This window comes from Pan paniscus, chromosome 15 (genome assembly GCF_029289425.2).
Source record: "Pan paniscus chromosome 15, NHGRI_mPanPan1-v2.0_pri, whole genome shotgun sequence".
NCBI lineage: Eukaryota > Metazoa > Chordata > Mammalia > Primates > Hominidae > Pan > Pan paniscus.
The window spans coordinates 104,985,262-105,012,911 of NC_073264.2; the positions used below are offsets into that span (position 1 = coordinate 104,985,262).

The 27,650-nt window shown below is 47.0% G+C and overlaps 1 protein-coding gene and 1 long non-coding RNA gene across 12 annotated transcripts in view; one reads left to right on the forward strand and one right to left on the reverse strand.

Moving 5' to 3' along the window:
- Positions 1 to 22,913, reverse strand: part of PPP1R13B (protein phosphatase 1 regulatory subunit 13B) — a 115,241-nt gene extending 92,328 nt beyond the window's left edge. For 2 of the 11 annotated variants that reach the window (XM_063596404.1, XM_063596402.1), the window contains exon 1: positions 12,911 to 12,937. Coding sequence is in view for 6 of the 11 variants with exons in the window: in XM_034938232.3 (XP_034794123.1) it covers positions 22,287 to 22,499 (213 nt within the window). In the remaining 5 variants the exon portion in view is untranslated. Of the gene's footprint in view, positions 1 to 12,910; positions 12,938 to 14,080; positions 14,177 to 20,579; positions 20,773 to 21,319; positions 21,605 to 22,286 lie in introns of those variants that run through there. The other 9 variants (XM_034938232.3, XM_014347714.5, XM_034938233.2 and 6 more) reach the window with 9 other exon arrangements.
- The window catches only part of LOC129393886 (uncharacterized), a 30,597-nt gene continuing 24,656 nt past the window's right edge, over positions 21,710 to 27,650 (forward strand). The window contains exon 1 of the long non-coding RNA XR_010109843.1: positions 21,710 to 21,758. This is a non-coding gene — a long non-coding RNA (uncharacterized LOC129393886). The remainder of the gene's footprint in view (positions 21,759 to 27,650) is intronic.

A 27,650-nucleotide genomic window follows, 5' to 3' on the forward strand; every position in this document is an offset into this window, starting at 1 on the left:
CAGGCCTGGTTAATTTTTGTATTTTTATTTTTATTATTATTTTTAGTTTTTGTATTTTTAGTAGAGACAGGTTTCACCATGTTGGTCAGGCTTGTCTCAAACTCCTGACCTCAGGTGATCCACCCGCCTTGGCCTCCCAAAGTGTTGGGATTACAGCTGCGAGCCACCACACTCGGCCAAACATAACTTATATGCACTGAGAAACCAAAAAATTTGTGTGACTCACTTTATTGCGATTATTTGCTTTATTAAAGTAGTCTGGAACCAAACTCGCAATATCTTCAAAGTAAGCCTTTATAGATTTAACACCCAGGATATAACTACTTCCCGCTCAGCCCAGGCCACTTGACCTTTCTGGATCTCAGGATGCATACACAATTCAAACTTGAAACCCACCTGCTTCACCAGGAGCTTCCCTAACAGGGCTTTCACATAAAGAGGTCTACTCAGGTATTACCACGAGAAGTCAGAATTACAAAGGATCTTAGCAGTTATTAGTCTGGATTTCTCCTCGCTTTATAGTAAGAGAGTTCATAAATTATGGTTTTATGACAAACTAATAAAGCTTCAAATCACAAGAAATACATTGAAAATTTCAAAACAAAAGTACAAAGCAGTTAAGTTTAGATTATGGTAGGTATAGGCCATGCACAGTGGGGAAGACAGGAGGTTGAGACCAGCCTGGGCAACACAGCTAGACCCTGTCTCTACCAAAAAAAAAAAAAAAAAAAAGCCAGGTGCAGTGGCTCATGCCTGTAATCCCAGCACTTTGGGAGGCCGAGGCGGGCGGATCACAAGGTCAGGAGATAGAGACCATCCTGGCTAACAAGGTGAAACCCTGTCTCTACTAAAAATACAAAAAAAAATTAGCTGGGCGTGGTGGCAGGCGCCTGTAGTCCCAGCTACTGGGGAGGCTGAGGCAAGAGAATGGCATGAACCCGGGAGGCAGAGCTTGCAGTGAGCGGAGATCATGCCACTGCACTCCAGCCTGGGTGACAGAGCGAAACTCCGTCTCAAAAAAAAAAAAAGGCAAAAAAAAGTAGATTAAGGCTGGGCACGGTGGCGCACGCCAGTAATCCCAGCACTTTGGGAGGCCGAGGCGGGTGGATCATGAGGTCAGGAGATCGAGACCATCCTGGTTAACACGGTGAAACCTCGTCTCTATTAAAAATACAAAAAATTAGCCAGGTGTGGTGGCAGATGTGGTGGCACGCACCTGTAGTCCCAGCTACTCAGGAGGCTGAGGCAGGAGAATGGTGTGAACCCGGCAGGTGGAGCTTGCAGTGAGCAGAGATTGCGCCACTGCACTCCAACCCAAGCGACAGAGCGAGACTCCAAAAAAAAGACTATACTAGATACTTTTTGGGGTGGAGAGTGGAATGTGAAAGCAATGAGATTTTGCAAAAATCTAGATGTGTAGTAGAGCCTCCAAAAACATTGAGAAACCCATTTCTTATCTCATGGTAGTGTAAAATTTTGGTTTCAGTAATTCCTAGCACCAGACTTCTCTGAATATTAGCCAATACATCACAAACTGCTAGAAAGTTATAGTATGATATAGTATATATCACACTATAGATCTATAGTGTGATATCTGGTGTATGATATATTATATATAATACTATAGATATATAGTGTATATATAGTATATATAATACTATAGATATATAGATATAGATATGATATAGTATATCATTAACCATAAAGCTTCAGCTTAAGAGACTTCGATAACAATTGGTTGTCACCTAACAAAAAAAGCTAACAAAACACTGAGGTTCATTTTTCCATTACATTTAATCATGGAACTTAGCTACTGTGACTTTATTACCAAAAGTATAAGCAGCTACTATTGCTATTATAAAAACAGCATTTTCCTCTCCTAGTTATCCCACAGAAGCCTTAGTATCTAACAACTAGCAACTCTCCAAAAGGACAAGAAACCAATTGGACCATAAGGTATTCTCTATTAAGAGTGATTTTTAAGAGTTTGTTCAATTCCAGAGGCAAATAACCAACCACACAAAGAGACTAAAATTGGGCTCTAAGGTTTTTGTTTTATGGCAAGACATGGCAGTATAAAAAGCACGGCCGGGTGCAGTGGTTCATGCCTGTAATCCCAGCACTGTAGGAGGCCGAGGTGGGTGGATCACCCAAGGTCAGGAGTTCGAGACCAGCCTGGCCAAAATGGTGAAACCCCAACTCTACTAAAAATACAAAAAAATTAGCCAGACATGGTGGCGGGCGCCTGTAATCCGAGCTACTTGAGAGGCAGAGGCAGGAGAATCACTTGAACCTGGGAGGCAGAGACTGCAGTGAGCCGAGATCACGCCACTGCTCTCCAGCCTGGGCAACAAGAGCGAAACTCTGTCTCCAAAAAAAAAAAAAAAAAAGTGCAAGAAGCCAAAACCCATAGTGTAAGGCAGTGTTACCTTTTATGTAACATAAATTGGTTACATTTACAGGATCACTCATTCATTCATTTAGGAAAATTTTACTCAGCCCAGCTTGGCCCTGGGCCAGGCTCTGAGCCAACTTCTGCCCTCACTAAACTTGGAGCAGACACAGAGAAAGGACAGCAGAAAACTATGGTACAGAACTGCAGAATGCCACGAGATCCCACAGAAGGGCTGCCTGCTCCAACAGGAAAGACTTCCCAAAGGACGCCACGGAAGGTTAAGACAGAAAGGAGTAAGCCACAGATGGAATGAGAGGGTGGGCAGATTATGTCCCAAGAAGACAGGACAGACTGGAAACAGCAGGGCCGGACTGCTAATCAATGGCAGATGAAAGCAGGACTGAAGAATCCCCCACTAGGAGCTGCTTTCTTCTGTGCCAAAAACTTGACATTCAAAGAACCATATGAAGATTTGGTTGTTTCCAGCCATGCGTCTTCATTCTATAAGGTGATAAAGGTCCTCCTCTTACCTGTCTTCCAAGTACTAAATAGTAATCTTTTTATATTTTTATTTTACTTTTGCTACTCTTTTCTACTCTATTAACAAAGAAGTGGAGACTCTCAAAATAATCCAGTGTGTTAAATATACTGACTGCAAAAAAAGATAAAACCATGAAGTCTCCCCAGACATAGTAGGATTTTAAAGTGTTTCAGAGAGAAAGAGTGGCTTAATTGTAACAGTATTAATTAAATGCTGATAAAAACCATCCTCTCAAAATTTTTCTAATTTTAATTATAAATCTAATCCTTTATTTAATCACACTACTGCTGTGCTTGTTAATGTTGCAGCGAACAAGGAAACTAGTTACCTAAAGACATCAATTAGAAAGCATCCTCACAAAATGACACTTCAACATTTTTTTCTTCACCTGTGAAAACTTGCTAAATGCCTATGTGAAATTAAGCAATCTCTAAAGCAAGAATGTCTTTGAACTATAGTGAATCAAAATAATTTAATGTTTTAAAAAAAATTTTTTTTTTAATACAGACAAGGTCTTTCTATGTTGTTGCCCAGGCTGGTCTCAGACTGCTGCTGGCCTCAAGCAACCCTCCTGCCTTGGCCTCCCAAAATGATGGGATTACAAGAGTGAGCCACCCATATCCAGCCTGACATTTTAAAGGTAATAAATATTTTGAGGATAAAAACACACATCTATAGTGTATAGTTACTATACACAAGGGTCTCACTATGCCACCTAGGCTGGAGTTCAGTGATACCATCACAGCTCAATGCAGCCTCAAACTCCTGGGCTCAGGCATTCCTCCCACCTCAGCCTCTAAAGTAGCTGGGGACTACAGGTGAGCACCACCACACCTGGCTAAATATTTTACTATTTTTTTTTAAACGCAGTCTCCCTCTGTCACCAGGCTGGAGTGCACTGGCACGATCTCAGCTCACTGCAACCTCCACCTCCCGGGTTCAAGCGATTCTCCCGAGTCAGCCTCCCAAGTAGCTGGGACTACAGATGCACGCCACCATGCCCAGCTAATTTTTGTATTTTTAGTAGAGACAGGGTTTCACCGTGTTGGCCAGGATGGTCTCCATCTCCTGATGTCATGATCCACCCACCTTGGCCTCCCAAAGTGCTGGGATTACAGGCATGAGCCATCATGCCTGGCCTGTATTTTTATTTTTATTTTATTTATTTATTTATTTGAAATGAAATCTCACTCTTGTCACCCAGGCTGGAGCGCTGTGGTGCAATCTCAGCTCACTGCAACCTCTGCCTCCCGAGTTCAACTGATTCTCTTGCCTTAGCCTCCCGAGTAGCTGGGATTACAGGCACATACCACCATGCCCAGCTAATTTTTATATTTTTAGTACAGATGGGGTTTCACCAAGTTGGCCAGGCTGGCCTCAAACTCCTGACCTCAGGTGACCTCCCCACTTCAGCCTCCCAAAGTGCTAGGATTACAGGAGTGAGCCACCTTGCCCAGCCTCTTTTAGGTTCTTTTTATGTAACAACTCATTTAAAACTCGTAAAACCTAATGAGGTAGGTACTACTATGCCCTCCATTTTATAGATGAGGAAACTGAGACGCAGAGAAATTAAGTAACTCACCCAAGATTACAGGGCTAGGAAAAGACAGTGTTGAGATTCAAACCCAGATAGTCTGTTCCAAAATCTGTACTCTTTACTGCCTCCCAGTAGTTTTCCAAACATACAAACCAAGTATTCATAACTGAAAACTACTATAATAAAACCCCAGCCATCTATAATCCTTAAGGAATTAATTCTTATGAATGGCAGCATTCTCTGAATGGCTGGGGATTTAACCCTTCCATCTCAGGCAAAATCTGAAATTGTGTTGTGCATATGATGGCCACTGGCACACATGGCTATTGAGAACCTGGGGTATGGTTAAGCCAAATGAGTTGTGCCATATACGTAAAATATGTTCTAAAATTTGAGAGACTTAGTATTAAAAAAAAGAATGTAAACTACCCCACTAATGATGTTTTAATATTAACTACATACTCAAGTAATTTTTTTTTTTTTTTTTTGAGACGAAGTCTCACTCTGTCGCCCAGGCTGGAGTGCAACGGCACGATCTTGGCTCACTGCAACCTCCGCCTCCCGAGTTCAAGTGATTCTTCTGCCTTGGCCTGCCAAGTAGCTGGGACTACAGGCGTGTGCCACCACGCCCAGCTGATGTTTTGTATTTTTGGTAGAGATGGGGTTTCACCACATTAGTCAGGATGGTCTCGATCCCCTGACCTCATGATCTGCCCACCTCGACCTCCCAAAATGCTGGGATTACAGGCATGAGCCACTACGCCCAGCCTCAAGTAATATTTTTTATATAATGAGTTAAATAAAATATATTAAAATTAATTTCAACTTCATTCTTTCACTTTTTTTTTTTTTTTTTTTAGGCAGAGTCTCACTCTGTCACCCAGGCTGGAGTGCAGTGGTGCGATCTCAGCTCACTGCAATCTCTGCCTCCCAGGTTCAAGTGATTCTCGTATCTCAGCCTCCCCAGTAGCTGGCATTACAGGGCGCCTGTCACCACACCCGGCTAATTTTTGTATTATTAGTACCGAGAGGGTTTCCCCATGTTGGCCAGGCTAGTCTCTAACTCCTGACCTCAAGTGATCCACCCGCCTCAGCCTCCCAAAGTGCTGGGATTATAGGCGTGAGCCACCATGCTCGGCCTCTTTTGCCTTTTTAAAGAGGCTCCTAGAAAATTTTAAATTGTGGCCGGGCGCAGTGGCTCACGCCTATAATCCCAGCACTTTGGGAGGCCAAGGTGGGTGGATCACTTGAGGACAGGAGTTCAAGACCAACCTGGCCAACATGGTGAAACCCCGTCTCTACTAAAAGTACAAAAATTAGCCAGGCATGGTGACACATGGCTGTAGTCCCAGCTATTTGGGAGGCTGAGGCAGGAGAATCACTTGAACCTGGGAGGCGGAGGTTGCAGTGAGCCGAGACCATGCCACTGTACTCCAGCCTGGGTGACAGAGCAAGAATCCATCACAAAAAAAAACACCACCAAAAATTAGCCAGGGATGGTGGCGTGCACCTGTAGTCCCAGCTACTCAGGAGGCTGAGGCAGGAGGATTGTTTGAGTCCAGGAGTTTAAGTCCAGGACTTTACAGTAAGTCTGTCACTGCATTCCAGCCTGGGCAGCAAAGCAAGACCCTATCTCTTAAAAAAAAAAAGTTATGTTTCTATTGCACACAGCTCATCTAAAATGTATCGAGTTGCTGTCTACATCGTTGATATTATTTACTGTTTTCTTGATGACTCAGTCATCATGAGGAACTTTAACTACTACCCTATGTGTAATCTGTCATCTGTAATTATGACAATTGTTGGGATGACTAAGGTCAGGCTGCCCACCTTCAGACCTCAACCTCAGGTTGTGCTTGAAGCTATACCTCTGTATGATTTCCAGTCTGAGACCACACTCTCCAGCCAGTCTGTCTGCCAACGACTACCCCTCTAATAATCTCAGATGCAGCTTCTAATGACTTAGAAGCCTGGTAAATTAGAACTGTGTAACATGTAAGAATAAAGGTTATGTGAAGGATTGAGGAAGTCTACAAACTGAATTCAGTTTCAACGCCAAGTTCCTTGACAACTATTTTGATCACTCAGAGACCCTTCTCTGCCTTGACTATTGTAAGGGACTACTCTCTTCAACTCCAGACACTTAAAGGTATCAATTTTAACTTAAATTGCAGCACTTTACATCTCAGCTTAAGATCCGTCAGCTGGGCATGGTGGCCCATGCCCATAATCCCAGCATCCCAGCACTTTGGGAGGCCAAGGGGGGGCGGGGTGCAGGGGGAAGAATCACCAGAGGTCAGAGTTCGAGACCAGCCTGGCCAACATGGCGAAACTTCGTCTCTACTAAAAATACAAAAATTAGCTGGGTGTGGTGATGGGCGCCTGTAATCCCAGCTACTTGGGAGGATGGGGCACGAGAATCACTTGAACCTGGGAGGCAGCGGCTGCAGTGAGCCGAGATCGTGCCACTGCACTCCAGCCTAGGTGACAGAGCGAGATTATGTCTCCAAAAAGAAAAAAAAAAAAGATCCATCAACAGTAGTTTCAGTTTGAGAAGATGCAGATAAAAACGTTCTGGAGGTAGATGGTGATAATGGTTGCTAAACAATGTGAATGTACTTAATGCCACAGAACTGTACACTTAAAAATGGCTAAAATGGTAACTCATATTTTAACATTAAAATAATCCTTCAATATTTTCATATCTTTCTCAGGAACAGGTTCAAATTCTTATGTAGGTAATACACTTCCCTCGCATCTGGCTTCTACCACTTTTCCAGCCTCATCCCCTTCCTCTTACCTCCTTTGGCCTCATATCCTAGGCAACTTCCCTCAACATACCATGCTGATTCTGACCTCAACATTCTGCATGTCAATCTTTCTACCTGGCCAGGCGTGGTGGCTCATGCCTGTAATCCCAGCACTTTGGGAGGCCGAGGCGAGTGGATCACCTGAGGTCAGGAGTTTAAGACCAGCCTGGCCAACATGGTGAAACGCTGTTTCTACTAAAATACAAAAATTAGCTGGGTGTTGTTGTGCACACCTGTAATCCCAGCTCCTGGGGAGGCTGAGGCATGAGAATCACTTGAACCTGGGAGGCGGAGGTTACAGTGAGACAAGATCGCACTACTGCACTCCAGCCTGGGTGACAGAGCGAGACTCCATCTCAAAAAAATAAAAAATAAAATAAAATCCTTCTACCTAAAAGTCCTTCCCTATCACCTTCACTCCCTCTTCCTCAATCTTCCAAACCCCACTCAAATGTTGCCTCCTCTGTGAAACTTCCCAACATCCTGAGGTTGAGAAGACCTCTCTACCACCGTACTCTGCTGCACCTTGTATCCTGACTTTTATCTTTTGGAATGGCATGTTTTAGTTACATGATTGTTCTCGACAATGTGAGCTCACCGAAAGCAATGGCTGGCCCAGCATGTAAATGATGAATCCTAAAGGCGTGCTGAGTTCCTTCAGTAAGCAAGTACATGTTAAATGCCTACCAGAGACCAACAATGTCCTAAGTGCCAAGGATACTGCAGTGGGAAAAGAAAACAAAACTCTGCTTTCATGGTGCTTCCACAAATAAACACCAGGCTGATATAAGTACTACAAAGAGGAACTGGCTGGGCGTGGTGGCTCACACCTGTAATCCCAGCACTTTGGGAGGCCAAGGCGTGTGGATCACTTGAGGCCAGACGTTCAAGACCAGCCTGACCAACATGGCGAAACCCCGTCTTTACTAAAAATACAAAAAACTAGCTGGGCATGGTGGCACACGCCTGTGGTCCCAGCTGCTTGGGAGGCTGAGGCACGAGAATCGCTTGAAACCAGGAGGCAGAGGTTGCAGTGAGCCAAGATCATGCCAGTGCACTCTAGCCTCGGTGACAGAGTGAGACTCTGTCTCAAAAACTATTAAGTACTACAAAGAGGAATAAAGCACAAGAAGGGGAGAGGCATTTCATACAAGGTGGAAGATGCCATCGAGGTAGAGACCCCAAGAAGGGCTTTTCAGCTGACTGATAGGACACTGCATGAAGTGAACCTTATTCTGGTTCTGAGTAAGGTCTGGAAAACAGAAAGCACTGCACAGGGAAGGTAAATTTTAATGTCTTTTTTTTTTTTTTTTTTTTGAGACCGAGTTTCGCTCTTGTTGCCCAGGCTGGAGGGCAATGGAGCAATCTCGACTCACTGCAACCTCCGCCCTCCGGGTGCAAGTGATTCTCCTCCCTCAGCCTCCTGAGTAACTAGGATTACAGGTACCCACCACCATGCCTGGCTATTTTTTTTGTATTCTTAGTGGAGATGAGGTTTCACCATGTTGGTCACGCTGATCTTGAACTCCTGACCTCAGGTAAGCCACCCGCCTCGGACTCCCAAAATGCTGGGATTACAGGCGTGAGCCACCGCACCGGCTAAACTTTGATTTCTAAGAAAAGCAAACTATTCTCTCTCTGTCCATATTAACTTAATAGATTTTGCAATTAACCACCTAGCTACTCTCAGCATGAAGGGCACAAGCATTCTGCCTCAGAGTAATAGGGTAATTGTGATCCTTTTCTGACTGAATCTTGTTTGCTAAGAAGCCTCATGGTTGCTGGAGAAAACTTAAAGTACTCAGTAAACATTTGCTCTTTTTTTCTTTTAGACAGGATCTGTCTGTACTCTGTACAGCCTGTACTCTGTACAGCCTGTACTCTGCCAGGCTGGAGTACAATGGCATGAAGACGGCTCACTGCAACCTCCACCTCCCAGGCTCAAGCGATCCTCCTACCTTGGCCTCCTGAGTAGCTGGGACCACTGGTGTCAGCCACCGTGTCCAGCTAATTTTTGTATTATTTTGGTAGAGATGGAGTTTTGCCATGATGGCCAAGCTGGTGTTAAACTCCTGGGCTCAAGCAATCCTCCCACCTCAGCCTCCCAAAGTGCTGGGATTACAGGCATGAGCCACTGCGCCCAGCACTTTTTTTTTTTTTTTTAAAGAGACCAGGTCTTGCTCTGTTGCCCAGGCTGAAGTACAGTGGTGTGATCATACCTCACTGCAGCCTCAACTTCTTGGTTCAAGCGATCCTAGTGCCTTAGCCTCCTGAGTTGCTGGGTCTACAAAGGCATGCCACTATGTCCTGCTAATTTTTAATTTTTTTTTTTTTTTTTTTTGAGACGGAGTCTAGCTTTGCCGCCCAGGCTGGAGTGCAGTGGCACGATCTCGGCTCACTGCAAGCTCCGCCTCCTGGGTTCACGCCATTCTCCTGCCTCAGCCTCCCGAGTAGCTGGGATTACAGGCACCCGCCACCACGCCCAGCTAATTTTTTGTATTTTTTAGTAGAGACGGGGTTTCACTGTGTTAGCCAGGATGGTCTCGATCTCATGACCTCGTGATCCGCCCGCCTCGGCCTCCCAAAGTGCGGGGATTACAGGCGCGAGCCACTGTGCCTGGCCTTTAATTTTTTTTAATATAGACAGGGTCTCACTATGTTGCCCTGTCTAGTCTCAAACTCCTAGCCTCAAGCAATCCTTCCACCTTGGCCTCCTGAAGCGCTGGGATTGCAGATGTAAGCCATGGTGCCTGACCTACTGACTTTTTTTTTTTTTTAAGACACAGTCTCACTTTGTTGCCCAGGCTGGAGTGCAGAGGCACGATCTTAGCTCACTGCAATTTCCGCCTCCCAGGCTCAAGCAATTCTCCTGCCTCACCCTCCCAAATAGCTGAGATTACAGGCGCCCGCCACCACGCCTGGCTGATTTTTATATTTTTAGTAGAGATGGGGTTTCACTATGTTGGCGAGGCTGGTCTCGAATTCCTGACCTCAGGTGATCCGCCTGCCTTGGCCTCCCAAAGTGCTGAGATTACAGGCGTGAACCACCATGCCCAGCCCCTAACTACTTATTACATATAGTAACAGACAATGCTCTAAGCACCTGACAATCCTAACAGTATCATGAAATATAGTGTTATTAAACCCATTTTTACAAATAGGAAAATAAGGCACAAAGGGGTTAAACAATTTGTCCAAAGTTGGCTGGACGCTGTGGCTCATGCCTGTAATCCCAGCACTTTGGGAGGGAGAGGCAGGCGGATCATGAGGTCAGGAGTTTGAGACCAGCCTAGCCAACATGGTGAAACCCCATCTCTACTAAAGATAAAAAAAATTAGCTGGGCGTGGTGGCACGCACCTGTAATCTCAGCTACTCAGGAGGCTGAGGCAGGAGAATCACTCAAACCTGGGAGGCGGAGGTTGCAGTGAGCCAAGATAGCGCCATCGCACTGCAGCCTGGGCAACAGAGCAAGAGTCTGTCTCAGAAAAAAAAAAAAAAAAAAAAATTGTCCAAAGTCACAGAGTTAGTAAGAGGCAAAGCCAGAATATACAGTCTCGGGTCTGGACTTGCTGATAACCACTATGCTCTACACTTTCACATCTGTATTTCCCATCACAAATACTAGCTCTATCACAAAAATCTCTGTTTATACTTTGGTAATTTGTGATGTTGACTATTATTTACTGATACTATTTTCAAGAATGTCATTGGATAGAAATACAAACATGCAACTGAGTAAAAAGCAGGACACAGGAAATCAACACAAACAGAAATTACACCTCTACAAAAAGTGTACATATAAACTCTGCCAGGTGCCTGGAGCACAAAGATGGACAAAACGAGTCCAGTCCCTGCCCTGAGAACCTTGGTCCAGTGGGCTCAGGGTGACGCTCATCAGGCAAACCGGAAACACAGGGAGGACGTGTGTGGGTGCTGCAGATGCCCAGGCAGCAATCCAGAACCCACTATGCTAAAGCCACTGAACATAGGCAAAAAGTTTTATTTAACATATCTATTTTACCTTAAGATTTAAGGATAACATCTTTCTGGACATGGCAGGGATCTATCTCAAGCTCCACACAGCCAAAATAAAACTCCTTATTCTCACAACCCTTTAAACTTACTCCTTTCTCAAGCAGTATTTTCTATCTTAAAGGAAAGGCAAGCCTGGCTGCTGAAGCAATAAACCTGTTATCCTCAATTCCAGCTATCTCCCTCCCTCCCTCCTTCCTTCCTCTCTCTCTCTCACACACACTTACATGTGCATGCACGCAAGCACTCACTCCCTCACATGCACACACTCACACGCACACATACACACACTCTCCATCCGATCTATTTACTGCTTTTCAACTGGATCTTTCTCTTCTTCAGGTCCTCAAGTCAGGCCTACAACAATTTGTTTCCTAACTACTCTTCCTGTTTGTTTTTAATCTCCCTTACTGCACCAACTCTCTCTCTTCCAATAATTCTGGCTCTAGAATTATCTTTCTATCATACAAACCTGACTCTATCACTCCACTTTTTAAAAACATTTGGTGGTTTCTGGCTGGGCATGGTGGCTCACACCTGTAATCCCAGCACTTTGGGAGGCCAAGGCAGACAGATCACCTGAGGTCAGGAGTTCAAGACCAGCCTGGCCAACATGGTGAAACCCCATCTCTAATAAAAATACAAAAATTAGCCAGGCATGGTGGCGCACACCTGTAGTCCCAGCTCCTCGGGAGGCTGAGGCAGAAGAATTGCTTGAACCTAGGAGGCGAAGGTTGCAGTGAGCTGAGATCGCACCACTGCACTCCAGCCTGGGCGACAGAGTGAGACTCCATCTCAAAATAAACAAATAAATAAAGTAAATAACAATAATAAAAACATTTGGTGGTTTCTGATCATCTCTACAGGATCAAGTCTAACTGTTACGGCGCGCGCACACACACACACACACACACACACAGACACACACAGCTCTTCACAATGGGGTCCAACAGGACCTTCCACATCATATCTTTCTTCATTCAACAAATATTTATTTAGCACCAACTATGTGTCAATCACTGGGCTAAACGGCAGTGGTATAATGGGAAACAAAGAGAGAGAGCTCCTGCTCTCATGAAGCTCACAGTCTAGGACAAGAAACAGAAATCAACCAGTCACACAAACAAATGTTTAAGATTACAACTAAGACAATTACTGCAAAGACCCTCCAAATAAAATAATCTGAAATTAGACAGTGGCAATAGTTGTCTCGTGCATATACTGAAAACCAATGAACTGTACACATTAAAAGGTGAATTTTATAGCACATGAATTATACCATATCCCCCTCCCCAGAAAAAGACACGGCAGGGTGAGCACCTCTGATGGTGGAGTTGGCCAAGGCAGAGACGGTGAAAACTTTCCAGAGGAAATAACAGAGTTTACAAATAACATATTTACTGAGCATTTACTACATGCCAGGCAACTTTCACTGTACTAATGCATCTGATCCTCCTACCAACAATGTAAGGTTACTATTATGCTCAACTCAGAGGTAAGTGAGGGGTCAAGTAACTTTAAGGTCAGAGAGCCCACAAATGGCAATGCCAGCATCCATATTTAAGCAGAATAAAGTGAGGGTCTGCACTCTTACCTGCTACAGTAAAGTCACCTAGGCAATGACTATTACTCAGAACTACTTATGATGCAATAAACACAGACCACTGTGTTTCATTTCTTTTTCTTTTTTTCTTTGAGACAGAGTCTCGCTTTGTCACCCAGGCTGGAGAGCAGTGGTGCAATCTCGGCTCACCACAACCTCTGCTCACCGCAATCTCTGCCTCCCAGGTTCAAGCGATTCTCCTGCCTCAGCCTCCCAAGTAGCTGTGATTACAGGCACGTGCCACCACACCCAGCTAATTTTTTGTATTTTTAGTAGAGACGGGATTTCACCGTGTTAGCCAGGATGGTCTTGATCTCCTAACCTTGTGATCTGCCCACCTCAGCCTCCCAAAGTGCTGGGATTACAGGCGTGAGCCACAGCACCCAGCCCACTGTGTTTCATTTCTGATAAAAGAAATCTCTCGCCGGGCACAGTGGCTCACGCCTGTAACCCCAGCACTTTGGGGGGTTGAGGCAGGCAGATCACCTGACGTTGGGAATTTGAGACCAGCCTGACCAACATGGAGAAACCCCGTCTCCACTAAAAATACAAAATTAGCCGGGCGTGGTGGTGCATGCCTGTAATCCCAGCTACTCGAGAGGCTGAGTCAGAAGAACCCCTTAAACCTGGGAGGTGGAGGTTGTGGTGACCCAAGATCATGCCACTGCACTCCAACCTGGGCAACAAGAGCAAAACTCTGCCTCAAAAAAAAAAAAAAAAAAAAAAACTTTCTATCTCCTTTGTCATTACAATAGCCTCTAAGGCCCTACAAGATCAATCCTACACTACTCTCTCCATCACCTGACTTCACCTCCTCCACTTTCCCCCTTACTCACTCTGCTCCAGCCACACAGGCCTACTTTTGTTTCTCCAGCATGCTGGGCATGCTCCTACCACATGGCGTTTGCATTTTCTTGAGTTATGATAATTACAATCACAACATGTGGCATAAATCATGATTCTGCTAAAACCTCAGTTAACATTTTCTCTAAACACATCAATAATGCCACTAACAAGATCTTGTACTGAACTGTACACTAATATTTCAAATGTCATAAATTTTAATAAAAACTACCTAAATTTTCCAGTTTTATATTGTTCTATATGATATCACCAAAGATTTTTATTTTACAAAATCCAGTAACAGCAGCTTTTGCTTACCAATTAGTCTGAACAACAGTCATATAGCTATCTCTGCAGTGAAATAAAGCAAAGCAATCAAGCCAAGAAAGTGTCACAATAGAATCTGATTACCACCATTCCTCTGTTTAGCCCTAGAACCACAGTTTGTGAAATAACTATGACAACAGCATTTCAAGGCACCAAATTCCTACCACACTTTTGCTGAGAAAGTATTCTCCATCTGTGCAAACACATACAAATGCATGTTGACAACCAGTTATATAACTTCAATACAATAACCCAGTGATATTTTAAGTTCCTATTTTGCTAAAAATCCTAAGAAACTGTTAATCCTAAAACCGTTCAGAGTAGGATGCTGAGAAAGGAATGAAGAAAATACATTTAACACATTTACATTTAAAACTGAGTTGTCCCTAAACTCCAGGTGGAAAAAACTACCTCTTTTTGGCAGGGCGCAGTGGCTCACGCCTGTAATTCCAGCACTTTGGGAGGCCGAGGTGGGCAGATCATTTGAGGTCAGGAGTTTGAGACCAGCTTGGCCAACATGGTGAAACCCTGTCTCTCCTAAAAATACAAAAATATTAGCTGGGTGTGGAAGCACATGCCTGTAAACCCAGCTGCTTTGGAGGATGAGGCAGGAAAATTGCTTGAACCTGGGAGGTGGAGGTTGCAGTAAGCCGAGATGGCACCCCTGCACCCCAGCCTGGGCAACAGAAGGAGACTTCCTCTCAAAAAAAAAAATAAAAAAAAAAAAGAAAGAAAGAAAAGAAAAGAACATTATTGTGTATTTTGAAACAGGAGAGCCACTGAAATGTTCCCAACACATGGAAATGGTAAGTGCTAGAAGCAATGGATATCCCAAATACCCTGACTTGATCATTACACATTCTATGCATGTAACAAAATATCACATATACCTCAGAAACATATATAAACATATTAATTAAAAATTTTTTTTGCCAGCAGCAGTGGCTCACGCCTGTAATCCCAACGCTTTGGGAAGCTGAGGCGGCATGTCACCTGAGGTCGGGAGTTCAAGACCCGCCTGACCAACATGGAGAAACTCTGTCTCTACTAAAAATACAAAATTAGCCAGGCATGGTGGTACATGCCTGTAATCCCAGCTACTCGGGAGGCTGAGGCAGGAGAATCACTTTAACCCAAGAGACGGAGGTTGCAGTGGGCTGAGAGGGTGCCACTGCAGTCCAGCCTGTACAACAAGAGCGAAAGTCTGTCTCAAAAAAAAAAATTTTTTTTAGGCTGGGCGCGGTGGCTCAAGCCTGTAATCCCAGCACTCTGAGAGGCTGAGGCGGGCAGATCACTTGAAGTCAGGAGTTTGTGACCAGCCTGGCCAACACAGTGAAACTCCATCTCTACTAAAAATACAAAAAAATTAGCCAGGCATGGTGGCGGGCGCCTGTAATCCCAGCTACTCAGGACGCTGAGGTGGGAGAATCGCTTGAGCCCTGTAGGCAGAGATGGCAGTGAGCCGAGATCACACCACTGCACTCTAGCCTGGGCAACAGGTCAAGACTCCATCTCAAAAAGAAAAAAAAAGAAAAAAAAATTTTTTCAAATATTGTCCTGTCTTTGGTGTTTGCTTACTGAATTAGGCTGTAAAATCAAGCTTATCAAGTCACCTAATTCTTAATTAAAAAATAGTAGCAAACATTTACTGAGCTCTTACTATCTGCTCTGTCATAAAAGATGCTTCGGAAATGAAAGAGTTTACTAGAAGCCTGCCAAAACAAGTGTCAAGTTGCCTCAACCTTTGATGAAGCGAATATGAATATTAGAGAACTTCATGCAAGTATCTGCTATAAATCAGCTACTGGACCAACCATAAATGCCTGAAAATTACCACATCCAACTCATTTTACAGATGAGAAACTGAGGCCCGAAGAGACTAAGTCCAAAGGTCCTCACTAACAAGTAGGAGCAAGAACCCTATTTCCAGTTCAGGGTTTTGTTGTCAATTACGTGTTATTTGTTTATGTAAAAAAGAGAAAAACCTATTCTAGTATCTCAAAATGCTTCTACATAGTTGGGAAGAAAATGAATACCTAGAATAAGTAAATATTTAATGAAAGCTAAATATTAAAAACAAATTAATGTCATCCATACCCTGCAGTAAACATGCTGAAAGGGCTCCTAGGACAGAAATAAGTAGAATCATAGCCACACTTCACAGCATCTAGTAGAAGTTAGGTGCCCCATTGCTAACATCACCAAACACCACCACCAGAGTGCCTTCTTTTTTTTTTTTTTGAGATGGAGTCTTGCATTGTCACCCAGGCTGGAGTGCAGTGGCACTATCTCGGCTCACTGCAACCTCCGCCTCCCAGGTTCAAGCGTTTCTTCTGCCTCAGTCTCCTGAGTAGCTGGGACTACAGGCACCCTCCATCACACCTGGCTAATTTTTGTATTTTTAGTAGAGATGGGGTTTTACCATGTTGACCAGGCTGGTCTTGAACTCCTGACCTCAGGTGATCTGCCCATCTCAGCTTCCCAAAGTGCTGGGATTACAGGCGTGAGCCACCACACCAAGCCCAGAGTACCTTCTTCATGAAGAGAAAACACTTCAGAGCTACAGAACACTTCTTGACTCGTCGATACTCTTTTGGAAAAGAAAAAGTATGCTGGCCGGGCTCGGTGGCTCACACCTGTAATCCCACCACTTTGGGAGGCTGAGGCAGGTGGATCACCTGAAGTCAGGAGTTCAAGACCAGCCTGGCCAAACATGGGGAAATTCCACCTCTACTAAACATGCTAAAATTAGCCAGGCGTGGTGGCATGCCCCTGTAATCCCAGCTCCTTGGGAGGCTATGGTGGGAGAATTGCTTGAACCCGGGAGGCGGAGGTTGCAGTGAGCCAAGATCGCGCCACTGCACTCCAGCCTGGGCAACAGAGTGAGATCTTGTCTGAAAACAAACAAAAGTATCTTTAGCAACATTCCCCACATATATCTCGTCTATGCACGAAAAGTTTTACTAGCTACAAAACGTCCACACTCTTTCAAAAAGAAATGATGCTGAGCTAGGTGCGGTGGCTCATGCCTGTAATCCCAGCACTTTGGGAAGTTGAGGTGGGCAGATTACTGGAGGCCAGGAGTTCGAGACCAGCCTGGCCAACATGGCGAAACCCTGTCTCTACCAAAAATTTGAAAAAATTAGCCAGGCATGGTGGTGTGCATATGTAGTCCCAGCTACTGTGGAGGCTGGGGCACGAGAATCACTTGAACCCGGGAGGCAGAGGTTGCAGTGAGCTGAGATCCTGCCACTGCACTCTAGCCTGGGTGACAGAGCGAGACTCTGTCTCAAAAAAAGAAATAAATAAATCATGCTGAATCAAGGCAGTTTTCATCCTTTCTATAATCTAAATTGGGCTTTCCATTTTTACTAAAATTCTTACTTCTATCAAACTTGTAAATGCTTTCAGGGCCAGATCTTAGGGACTAAACAAAAAGTATTATTTAAATGGTACCATTTTTTCCTGGGAAAACATTTTTAAAATGTCATCCATTGATAAAAAGGTGAGTGACTACAAATAACAACAACAACAAAATACTATTTTCATAAGGGAAAATTCCAAAATATAATTTAGTTTAAAAGTGGAAAGGACGGCAGAGCGCAGTGGCACACGCCTGTTATCCCAGCACATTGGGAGGCTGAGGCAGGCAGATCACAAGGTCAGGAGATCAAGACAATCCTGGCCAACATGGTGAAACCCCATCTCTACTAAAAATACAAAAATTAGCTGGGCGTGGTGGCGCACGCCTGTAGTCTGAGCTACTTGGTAGGCTGAGGCAGAAGAATCACTTGAACCCAGGAGGCAGAGGTTGCAGTGAGCCGAGGTCATGCCACTGCACTCCAGCGTGGCGACAGAGCGAGACTCCGTCTCAAAAAAAAAAAAAAAGTGGAAAGGCCAGGTGCAGGGGCAGAGGGGTGGCTCACACCTGTAATCCCAGCACTTTGGGAGGCTGGGGCGGGCAGATCACTCAAGCTCAGAAATTCGAGACCAGCTTGAGCAACAAGGTGAAACCCCGTCTCTACTAAAAATACAAAAATTAGCCGTTTGCCGTGGCGTGTGTCTGTGGTCCCAGCTACTCGGGAGGCTGTGGCATGAGAATCACTTGAGCCTAGGAGGTGGAGGTTGCCGTAAGCTGAGATCGTATCATTGCACTCCAGCCTTGGCAACAGGAGTGAAACCCTGTCTCGAAAAATAAAAAAAAAGAAGGTGGAAAGTCACAGCACTTTGTACGACAGCAAATAGAAGACTTCTACAGAGATTTGATTGTGTCAGATGAGAATTTGGCCACTCACTTTCATTTATTCTCAACAGCTGAGAGACTGGGCACTGTACTACACCATGTGATTAATTAAAAGTTACCACATGGCCGGGCACAGTGGCTCATGCCTGTAATCCCAGCACTTTAGGAGGCTAAGGTGGGCAGATCACCTGAGGTCATGAGTTCAAGTCCAGCCTGCCCAACATAGTGAAACCCTGTTTCTACAAAAATACAAAAATTAGCCAGGCAGGATGGAGGGTGCCTGTAATCCCAGCTACTCAGGAGGCTGGGGCAGGAGAATCTCTCGAACCTGGGAGGTGGAGGTTGCAGTGAGTCAAGATCATGTTGCACTCCAGCCTGGGCAACAGAGTGAGACTCTGTCACAAAAAAAGAAAAAAAGAAAAAAGTTACCACGACATTATATACTAATTGCCAATTTTCAAATAAAATAAAATATACTCTAAGCCTATGTTGTCCAATATGGTAGTCACTAAGCACATGTAGCTATTGAGCACCGGAAATGTGCTAGTCTGAACTGAGGTGTGCTGTAAAACGCAAACTGTCACCGGATTCACACCAGATTTCAAACACTTAGTACCAGAAAAAATGTACAATATCTCATTAGTGATTTTTTCATATTGAATACGTGTTAAAATAATAATATTTTGGATATGCTAAGTTAATAAAAGGATACTATTAAAATTAATACTTTTTCAACTTGTTTCATGTAGTTACCACAAAACTTAAAATTGCATTTGTGGCTTGCTTTACATTTTTATTGGACAGTGCTGCTCTACACAAACTGCAAAATATGACCCAACGTTCCTTTGATTCATCATCATCATGATGAATACCAAATATACAATAAATCGAGAAAAATCTTATTTACATTTTTGGATACATAGTTTAAAATATTACCAAGTAAGAATGGCATTTCTGAAAACTCCTACTAAATTTACAACCAACTCCAACTGTGTTAATAGAGGAAGGACTCAGTCCTACAAGTAGTATTTTTAGGGATCAAAAAGGAAATACAAAAGTAAAAGCCATAAATGAGAGTCTAAGAGAAATACCATCTGTTTCTAAAAGGCATTTTTAAACAAAAGCGGTGTTTTAAACAGATAATAGACCTGTTTTTTTAAAAAACAGTATTTTATTGTTTTGAGAAATCCGAAGAAATGTCCCAATTCCCAGCTAAACAAACTTCTTAAAAAGGAAACCTGTTAAGGTAGGAACTCAAAACTCTAATCACGTGGAATAGAGGTAAAATGTCTGAATGAATCATATGGAAAATGTAAGCCAAGTTTCTTAGCAGGATATTTATAATTAAACATTATACAATGATGAAGCCAGCCAAAATTTTTCTAGATATCCTTCAATGCCACCACAGTATGAATGCATCAATCAACTATTACAGGATTTAACTAAAACTACTTTCAAAATTCTGAAACACCATAATGCCTTTCATCAAAATCTAGCTAGTGAGAATTAGGGAGGGAAGTTTCCAAATGCCTTATCTTATAGAGATTAAAGTTAGAAATTGAAAATTCAAAGCCATATTAAGAATAATAAATATTTGTATGACATTCTGTTCAACAATCACTTTTGGATACATCATCCTATTTGATCCTCAGGACAGCGCTCAGATATTGGTACATTTTTATCCCTACTTTAGAGGTAATTCCAGGCTCAAAGACCTTGACTTCTTCAAGGTCACATAGCTAACAAGTGGAAGAACCAGCGTTTCACCCCAGATCTTCTGATGCTCATCCAATTCTCTTTCCATTACAAGACAATTATTCATTTAAAACCAAATGTTTAGAAACCCAACAAGTCTGATGCTAAAGAAAGACCTAAGGATCAAGTAGATCAAATCTTAAGACTTGGAAAACGCTGAAAGCCGGCTACAAAACATGCTGGAATCCGTTAAAAACGGGGAGAAGAGATTATCAAGAGAAAGGAAATCAAAGAGGAAGAAGGGGGATCTAATCTAAATGTCCTTGGGTGCAGCATAGCAGAATGGCAATATTCAAGTAGAGAATGCAGGGAAACTGCACTTTCCTGTGAAATGTGATTTTCAACGTAGTATTGTAGGTTAAAAAAATGACTGTGTTACTTTACTATAAACGTGTTGGAGAATTTTACTTACGATATAGGCGCTCAGAAAACCAATACCTCTCCAACTGGGTACAACCAGTCCCACATTTTTTCATAAGTCATGATGCTTACCTCCCAAAAAGCCAATTTTTAAAAATCAGAATTCAGCATCCCCTCCTATTCAGATTATAGGTAAAGGGAAGGGTCGGTAGGACGATGGCAAATCTAATGGCCAATGTCTTTCTAGGCGAAAGCATCCTTAAGGGCAGGACAAAGACACCACCACTACAAACGAACCTCGTTCAACCTTCAGAACACGGAGAACAAACCAGTTAAAGCAAAACGAACCAATATTGCAGATACGGGAAAAGGGAATTCCTAAGATGGCTCTCCAAATCCGTGCACTCGGCACCTTTCCTCGGTACAACCGCGAAGGCTACGGGAATGCGCCTGCAGAGTGTGGGAACTCCGGGCGCGGGTGCCCACCCCGCCGACTCCCAGGGCGACCCCAGGACGTTCGTTTCAGGCGGGTCACAGCTGCGCCACCCACCAGACCTGTGCCCCAGCGTCCGACCGCGCACCGGAGAGGACCGAGGAGATGACCGGCCCCAAATGCATCTGCTTCTCCCCGCGGCCGCGGAGGCCGAGCAGGAAGGGCCCGCAGGCGGCCCCGGCCCCGCGCTGACAGCCCGGCGCCGCCCCCACCTGCCCGCCTGGGGGGCGCCGCGGCCGGGCGCGCCCGCCCAGCCACTTCCTTCCCCGCCCGCCCGGCCTCGCACCGGCCCGCGGGGGCTGGGAGCCGCGGGAGGAAGGAGGTTTGGCCAGCGGCCCGCGGAGGAAGCCGCCGCCACCTCCCGCCCGCCCTCACCCACCGGCATCATCGCGGGGAGAGTCCGCGACGCCCTCGGCCGCCGCCTGACAGGACGCTCCGCGCCGAGCTGTGCCCGCCGCTCCGGCCGCCTCCTAAGGCCGCGCTCCCGCCGCCGTGCTCTCCGGCCCGGCCGCGGCGAGGCGGCAGCTGCGGCGGGCTGCGGGGCTCTCGCTGGCCCTGTCGCGGCCGCCGGCGCGCTGCGTCGCTGTCCCGGGCACCCGGCCGCCGCCGCCGCCGCCTCAACCTCAGCCTCAGCCCCAGCCCGACAGCCTCCGGCCCCCCCGCCCGGCTCGCTCTTCAGCCCCCGCAGGCCCCGCCCCCAGCGCGACGCCCCGCACGGGTCCCGTAGCCCCCTCCGATTGGCCCGGTGGGAGCGGGGGCGGGGAGAGGGGCGGGGCTTCCCGGCTCCGCCCGCTACCCTCGCTCTCAGCGGCGGCCAGGTGCGTGCGCGTCCGCGCTCCCGGCGGCGGGGGAGGGGCGGACGCGCAGTGGGCACCGGTGGCCTCCTCCGCCCTTGCGTGAGCCCCGACTAGGGAAGACCGCGGACGGTGGGAGGACTGAGGCCCAACAGGGAAGGGCCGGCCCGGGTCCCGCAGCCGATCACGGCAGGGCCGGGACTCGAACCCGGGCTCCCGGGGGCCGACTGTGGGCCAGGAGCGTCCCTGAGGCGACGGCGCGCGCCCGCACTCTGACCGCGGCCTGACCCCCGGCTGCCGGCGCGCCGTGGGGCTGCGGCCCAGAGGCCAGCGGGAGGGGCGCGGGGGGCCCCCGGAGCGAGCATGTGACCCGACGCCGCGCGCTCGGAACCAGCCCCGGCCCGACGCCCTTGGCTGGCACTTGCTTCTCCCCCACCGGCGTCTTCCGCGGCTCTCGGGGCCGCGCCCCCCGCACCAGCTCCCGAGCCTTGGCCTTCGCCCGAGCGATCTCCCGCCTAGAACCCCGCGCCCACCTGTGCCACCTGTGCCCACCTGCGCCAGCATCCCTCGAGGTCCAGCTCCAGCGTCCCCGGGGAGGGTCCGGTCCTCGTCTCCAGGGCCTGGGTCTCTCCCTGCAGTCCCGTCTCCAGAGGCGCCGCCCCCTCGGGCCTGAGCGCCGGAGTGACAGAGCCCTGGGCAGGGCCCTGAGCAGACCCTCAGTAAAGGCTGCCAGGGGGGCAGGCACCCGCTCGGGGCCCCCCACATGGTGCCATTCGCCCGGACCGCGGCGGAGAGCAGACAGGGGGACTGAGGTGCTCCCCGCGGCAGCACCGAACTCCCACGGGCATCAGAAGGCAAGGTCTGCGGATGGCCCCAGACACAGAAGGCGTAAGCCGCCCTGGGAAGCGTCGGCCCCGTGGAGAAGGCCGCCGCGAGGTCAGGGTCAGTCTGGAGCCTGTCTGGTTCTCGGAGAGGCTTCTGGCTGCTGCCGAGTGGAGGCAGAGCAAGGGAGGAGGCCAGGGAGCTCCCACGAGCCCATTCCTGGGGAGCCACCCCTGTCCCTCAGAGGCCACGGGAGCTCGTGTTTGCGAGTGTGGACTTTCCAGTTAGACAGACTTGGTTCAGCACCGCCTCCGCCACACCCTCGCCTGGGATCCTAAACAAGCCGCATCTTCTCTGCATCGTAGTGTGCTTGTCTCTGTGATGGGAGAGTGTAGGGATAATAGTGCCTGCCTCGTGTCGGGGGGCTTTTTCGGATGCGAGGGATGGAAAGCGCCCAGCACAATTTGTGGCACGTGGTAGCTGTTCCATAAATAGCATTCTGTAGTTGGGCCGTGATGAGCAAGGAGGCTTAGTGTACAGACGTCCCTGGGATTTTTAAACTGATCCACACCTGGGCATGAATGGCTAATGACACCCCTCTTCTGGGAGCAGGGTTTGGAGAGAAGAGGAGGCTCTAGATAATGAGTGATCCTAGGCTGAAAGTCAGAGGCATACTTAAGTTCTAATTCTAGCTGCTCTGCTTCTGACCTCCTGTGGGGCCTTAGGCAACTTGCACTCCTTCTCTGGGCCTTGGTTTCCCCAGCTTTGACAGCTGATGTCCCTGAGTCACGAAGGGGTACTTCTGGCCCACGAAGCCTGACAAAGGACAGGTTTTGCCAAGGCTCTTCAGAGAGGTGCCCCCCGGGGTAAGGTGATCCAAATGAGCCTGCTCTTCCAGGAAGGGAAGCATTGGCACAAGGGCCCCCCTCTTGCCTGCAGGACCTGTGGGCACAGACAGTGGCAGCTACCGTGCCTCACACCAAAGCATCCTATATCCTCCAGGCAAGGGTCCATTTGAGGCAGGCTGGTCAGCTCCCCCTCAAGTCCTTCCCGCTGGTCCGCGTCCTCCTCTCCACCCAGCCTGCCACCTCCAGGCATCGGCCCATCACCTCCCACCTGGACCAAGCTCATTCATTATAAGCCCACTGCTCTAGTCTCCACGCCCCCACCATTCCCCACACGCCCCTGCCCTCCATCTTCCTGGAGCACACACGGCCCAACCCTGTGAAGCCCTTCTGTGTCTCTCCATTACACAGACCAAAGTTCACGAGCAGCCCATCAGGAATCGCCGTGAATGTTGTTAATGTGCAGTGGCTCACGCCTGTAATTCTACCACTTTGGGAGGCCAAGATGGGAGGATTGCTTGAGGCCAGGAGTTCGAGACCGGCCTGGTCAACACAATGAGATCCCCCCATCTCTTAAAAAAAAAAAAAAAAAAAGGAATCACCGCTAATGATGGGATATAGGCATTAGGGTTACGGAAGAAGATGTCCATATTTTTTAGAGATGCATCCTAGCATATGTAAGGGGTCTGCAATTCGTTTAAAAACAATTCAGCCAGAGGGAAAGAGAGCCAAGCAGTTAGGAATAACTGAAACATACGTGGCAAATTCTTGATAACATTTGAACCTGGATGGTGGGTATGTTGGGGTGCATTGTACTTTATACTCTATGTTTGAAATATTTTATGTTAAAAATGATTAAAGGGGCCGGGCACGGTGGCTCACACCTGTAATCCCAGCACTTTGGGAGGCCGAGGCGGGTGGATCACGAGGTCAAGAGATCAAGACCATCCTGGCCAACATGGTGAAACCCTGTCTCTACTAAAAATACAAAAATTAGCCGGGCGTGGTGGCGAGTGCCTGTAGTCCCAACTACTTGGGAGGCTGAGGCAGGAGAATCACTTGAACCCGGCAGGCAGAGATTGCAGTGAGCCGAGATTGTGCCACTGCACTCCAGCCCGGCAACAGAGTGAGACTCCGTCTCAAAAAAAAAAAAAAAATGATTAAAGGGGCTGGGCATGGCGGCTCTGCTTGTAATCCCAGCACTTTGGGAGGCCAAGGCGGGTGGATCACTTGAGGTCAAGAGTTCAAGACCAACCTTGCCAACACGGTGAAACCCCATCTCTACTAAAATACAAAATTAACTAGGCGTGGTGGCATACGCCTGTAATCCCAGCTACTCGGGAGGCTGAGGCTGGAGAATCACTTAACCCAGGAGGCAGAGGTTGCAGTGAGCCGAGATTGCGGCACTGCACTCCAGCCTGGGAGACAGAGCAAGACTCCATCTCAAAATAAATAAATAAATAAATAAATAAATAAATAAATAAATAAAAGCAAGGCATGGTGGTGCTCACTTGTAGTCCCGGCTCCTCAGGAGGCTGAGGCAACAGGTTCACTTGAGCCCGGGAGATGGAAGCTGCAGTGAGCCAAGATCACGCCACTGCACTCTAGCCTGGGCAACATAGACCCTGCCTCAGGAAAAAAAAAATAATAAAGATTAAAGGCTGTAGATTAAAGGCTGGGCATGGCTGGGCATGGTGGCTTAAGCCTGTGATCCCAGCACTTTGGGAGGCTAAGGCGGGCGGATCACCTGAGGTCAGGAGTTTGAGATCAGCCTAGCCAACATGCTGAAACCCCGTCTGTACCGAAAATACAAAAATTAGGCCAGGTGCAGTGGCTCACGCCTGTAATCCTAGCACTTTGGGAGGCTGAGGCAGGCAGATTGCTTGAGGTCAGGAGTTCGAGACCAGCCTGACCAACCAGTCTCTAGTAAAATACAAAGTTAGCCAGGCATGGTGGCACACGCCTATAATCCCAGCTACTCGGGAGGCTGAGGCAGGAGAATTGCTTGAACCCGGGAGGCAGAGGTTGCAGTGAGCTGAGATCGCGCCACTGCACTCCAGTCTGGGCAACGGAGTAAGACTCTGTATCAAAAAAAAAAAAAAAAGTTAGCTAAGCATGATGGTGGGTGCCTCTAATTCCAGCTTATCGGGACGCTGAGGCAGGAGAATCTCTTGAACCCTGGAGGCGGAGGTTGCAGTAGTTGAGTTTGCCCCACTGCACCCCAGCCTTGGTGACAGCAAGACTCTGTCTCAAAATAAAAAAATAAAGGCTGGGCATGGTGGCTCATGCCTGTAATCCCAGCATTTTGGGAGGCCAAGACAGGAGGATTGCTTGAGCCCAGGAGTTCGAGACCAACCTGGGCAACATAGCAAGACCCCCCCCCATCTCTATTTTAATTTTAAAAAATTAAAAATGATTAAATACTCTTAAAACAGATAAAAAGTCCCTTTAGGGAGGACATTAGTATATATTCATATTGGCATACATACATTCTAGAAGAATCCAGGGAACACTAATAAAGTGATGACTGCATGTGGGAATGGGAACTGGGTTGATAAGGGGCAGAAATCAGAGTGAGGCTTTTCACTATTAGTTTTTGAAAAATAAACTTTATTTTTAGAACAGTTTTATAGAAAAATTGCAAAGAGTTTGAAATACAGAGAGTTCCCAGATACCCCTTTCTCCATCCAGTTTCCCCCATTTTTTAACATCTTACATCAGTACAGTACATCTGTTACAACAAATGAACCATTATCTATACGTTAGTATCAACTCGGGTCCATACTTTTCCCAGATTTCCTTAGTTTTTAGCCAGTGCCTTTGTTTCAGGACATCACGTGGCGTTCAGTCGTCGAGTCTCCTTGTCTCCTTAGACTCCTCTTGGCTGTGACAGTCTCGGCTTTCCTTGTTTTTTTTTTGAGACAGAATTTTGTTCTCACTGCCCAGACTGGAGTGCAATGGCGCGATCTCGGCTCACCGCAACCTCTGCCTCCCGGGTTCAAGTGATTCTCCTGCCTCAGCCTCCCGAGTAGCTGGGACTACAGGCACCCGCCGCCATGCCTGGCTAACTTTTGCATTTTTAGTAGAGACGGGGTTTCTCCATGTTGGTCAGGTTGGTCTCGAACTTCCGACCTCAGGTCATCCGCGTGCCTCAGCCTCCCAAAGTGCTGGGATTACAGGTGTGAGCCACCGCGCCTCGCCGGCTTTCCTTGTTTTTTATGGCTTTGACAGTTTTGAGTGCTTGTCAGGTAGTTTGTAGACTGTCCCTCAGTTGAAATGTATGTGATGTTTTTCTAATGATTACACTGATGTTATGAGTTTGGGGGAGGAAGACCACAGAGGTACGGGACCATTCTCATCCGATTGTATCAAGGATACATATGATCAGCATGACAGTGCCATTGACGCTGACCTTCATCTCTCGGCTGCTGTTGCATTTCATGTTTGATTTTTGAATCAGGTGACTGTATTACTAAATTACAATAACATTTTTTAAAACTTGACTGGGCATGGTGCCTCATGCCTATAATCCTAGCACTTTCAGAGGCTGGGACGGGTGCCTTGCTTGAGCTCAGGAGTTGGAGACCAGCCTGGGCAACACGGCAAAATCCCATTTCTACAAAAATGCAAAAATCAGCCAGGTGTGGTGGCATGTGCCTGTGGTTCCAGCTACTTGGGAGGCTGAGGTGGGAGGATTGCTTGAGCCCAAAAGTTTGAGACCAGCCTGGGCAACATGGTGAGACCCCATCTCTACAAAAAAATTTTGTGTTTTTTGTTTTTTGAGACGGAGTTTCACTCTTGTCACCCAGGCTGGAGTGCTGTGGCACGATCTTGGCTCACTGCAACCTCCACCTCTTGGGCTCAAGCGACTCTCCTGCCTCAGCCTCCCGAGTAGCTGGGATTATAGGCATGAGCCACCACGCCCAGCTAATTTTTGTATTTTTAGTAGAGACAGGGTTTCACCATGTTGGCCAGGCTGGTCTTGAACTCCTGACGTCAGGTGATCCACCCACCTCAGCCTCCCAAAGTGCTGGGATTACAGGCATGAGCCACCGCCACCTGGCCTCTACAAAAATTTTAAAAATTAGCTGGGCATAGTGGCAGGCGCCTTCGGTCCCATCTTCTCAGGAGGCTGAGGTGGAAGGATCTGCTTGAGCCCGGGGGTCAAGGCTGCAGTGAACCGAGATAACACCAGTGTACTCCCACCTGGGTAACAGAGTGAGACCCTGTCTCAAAAACAAAATAAAAC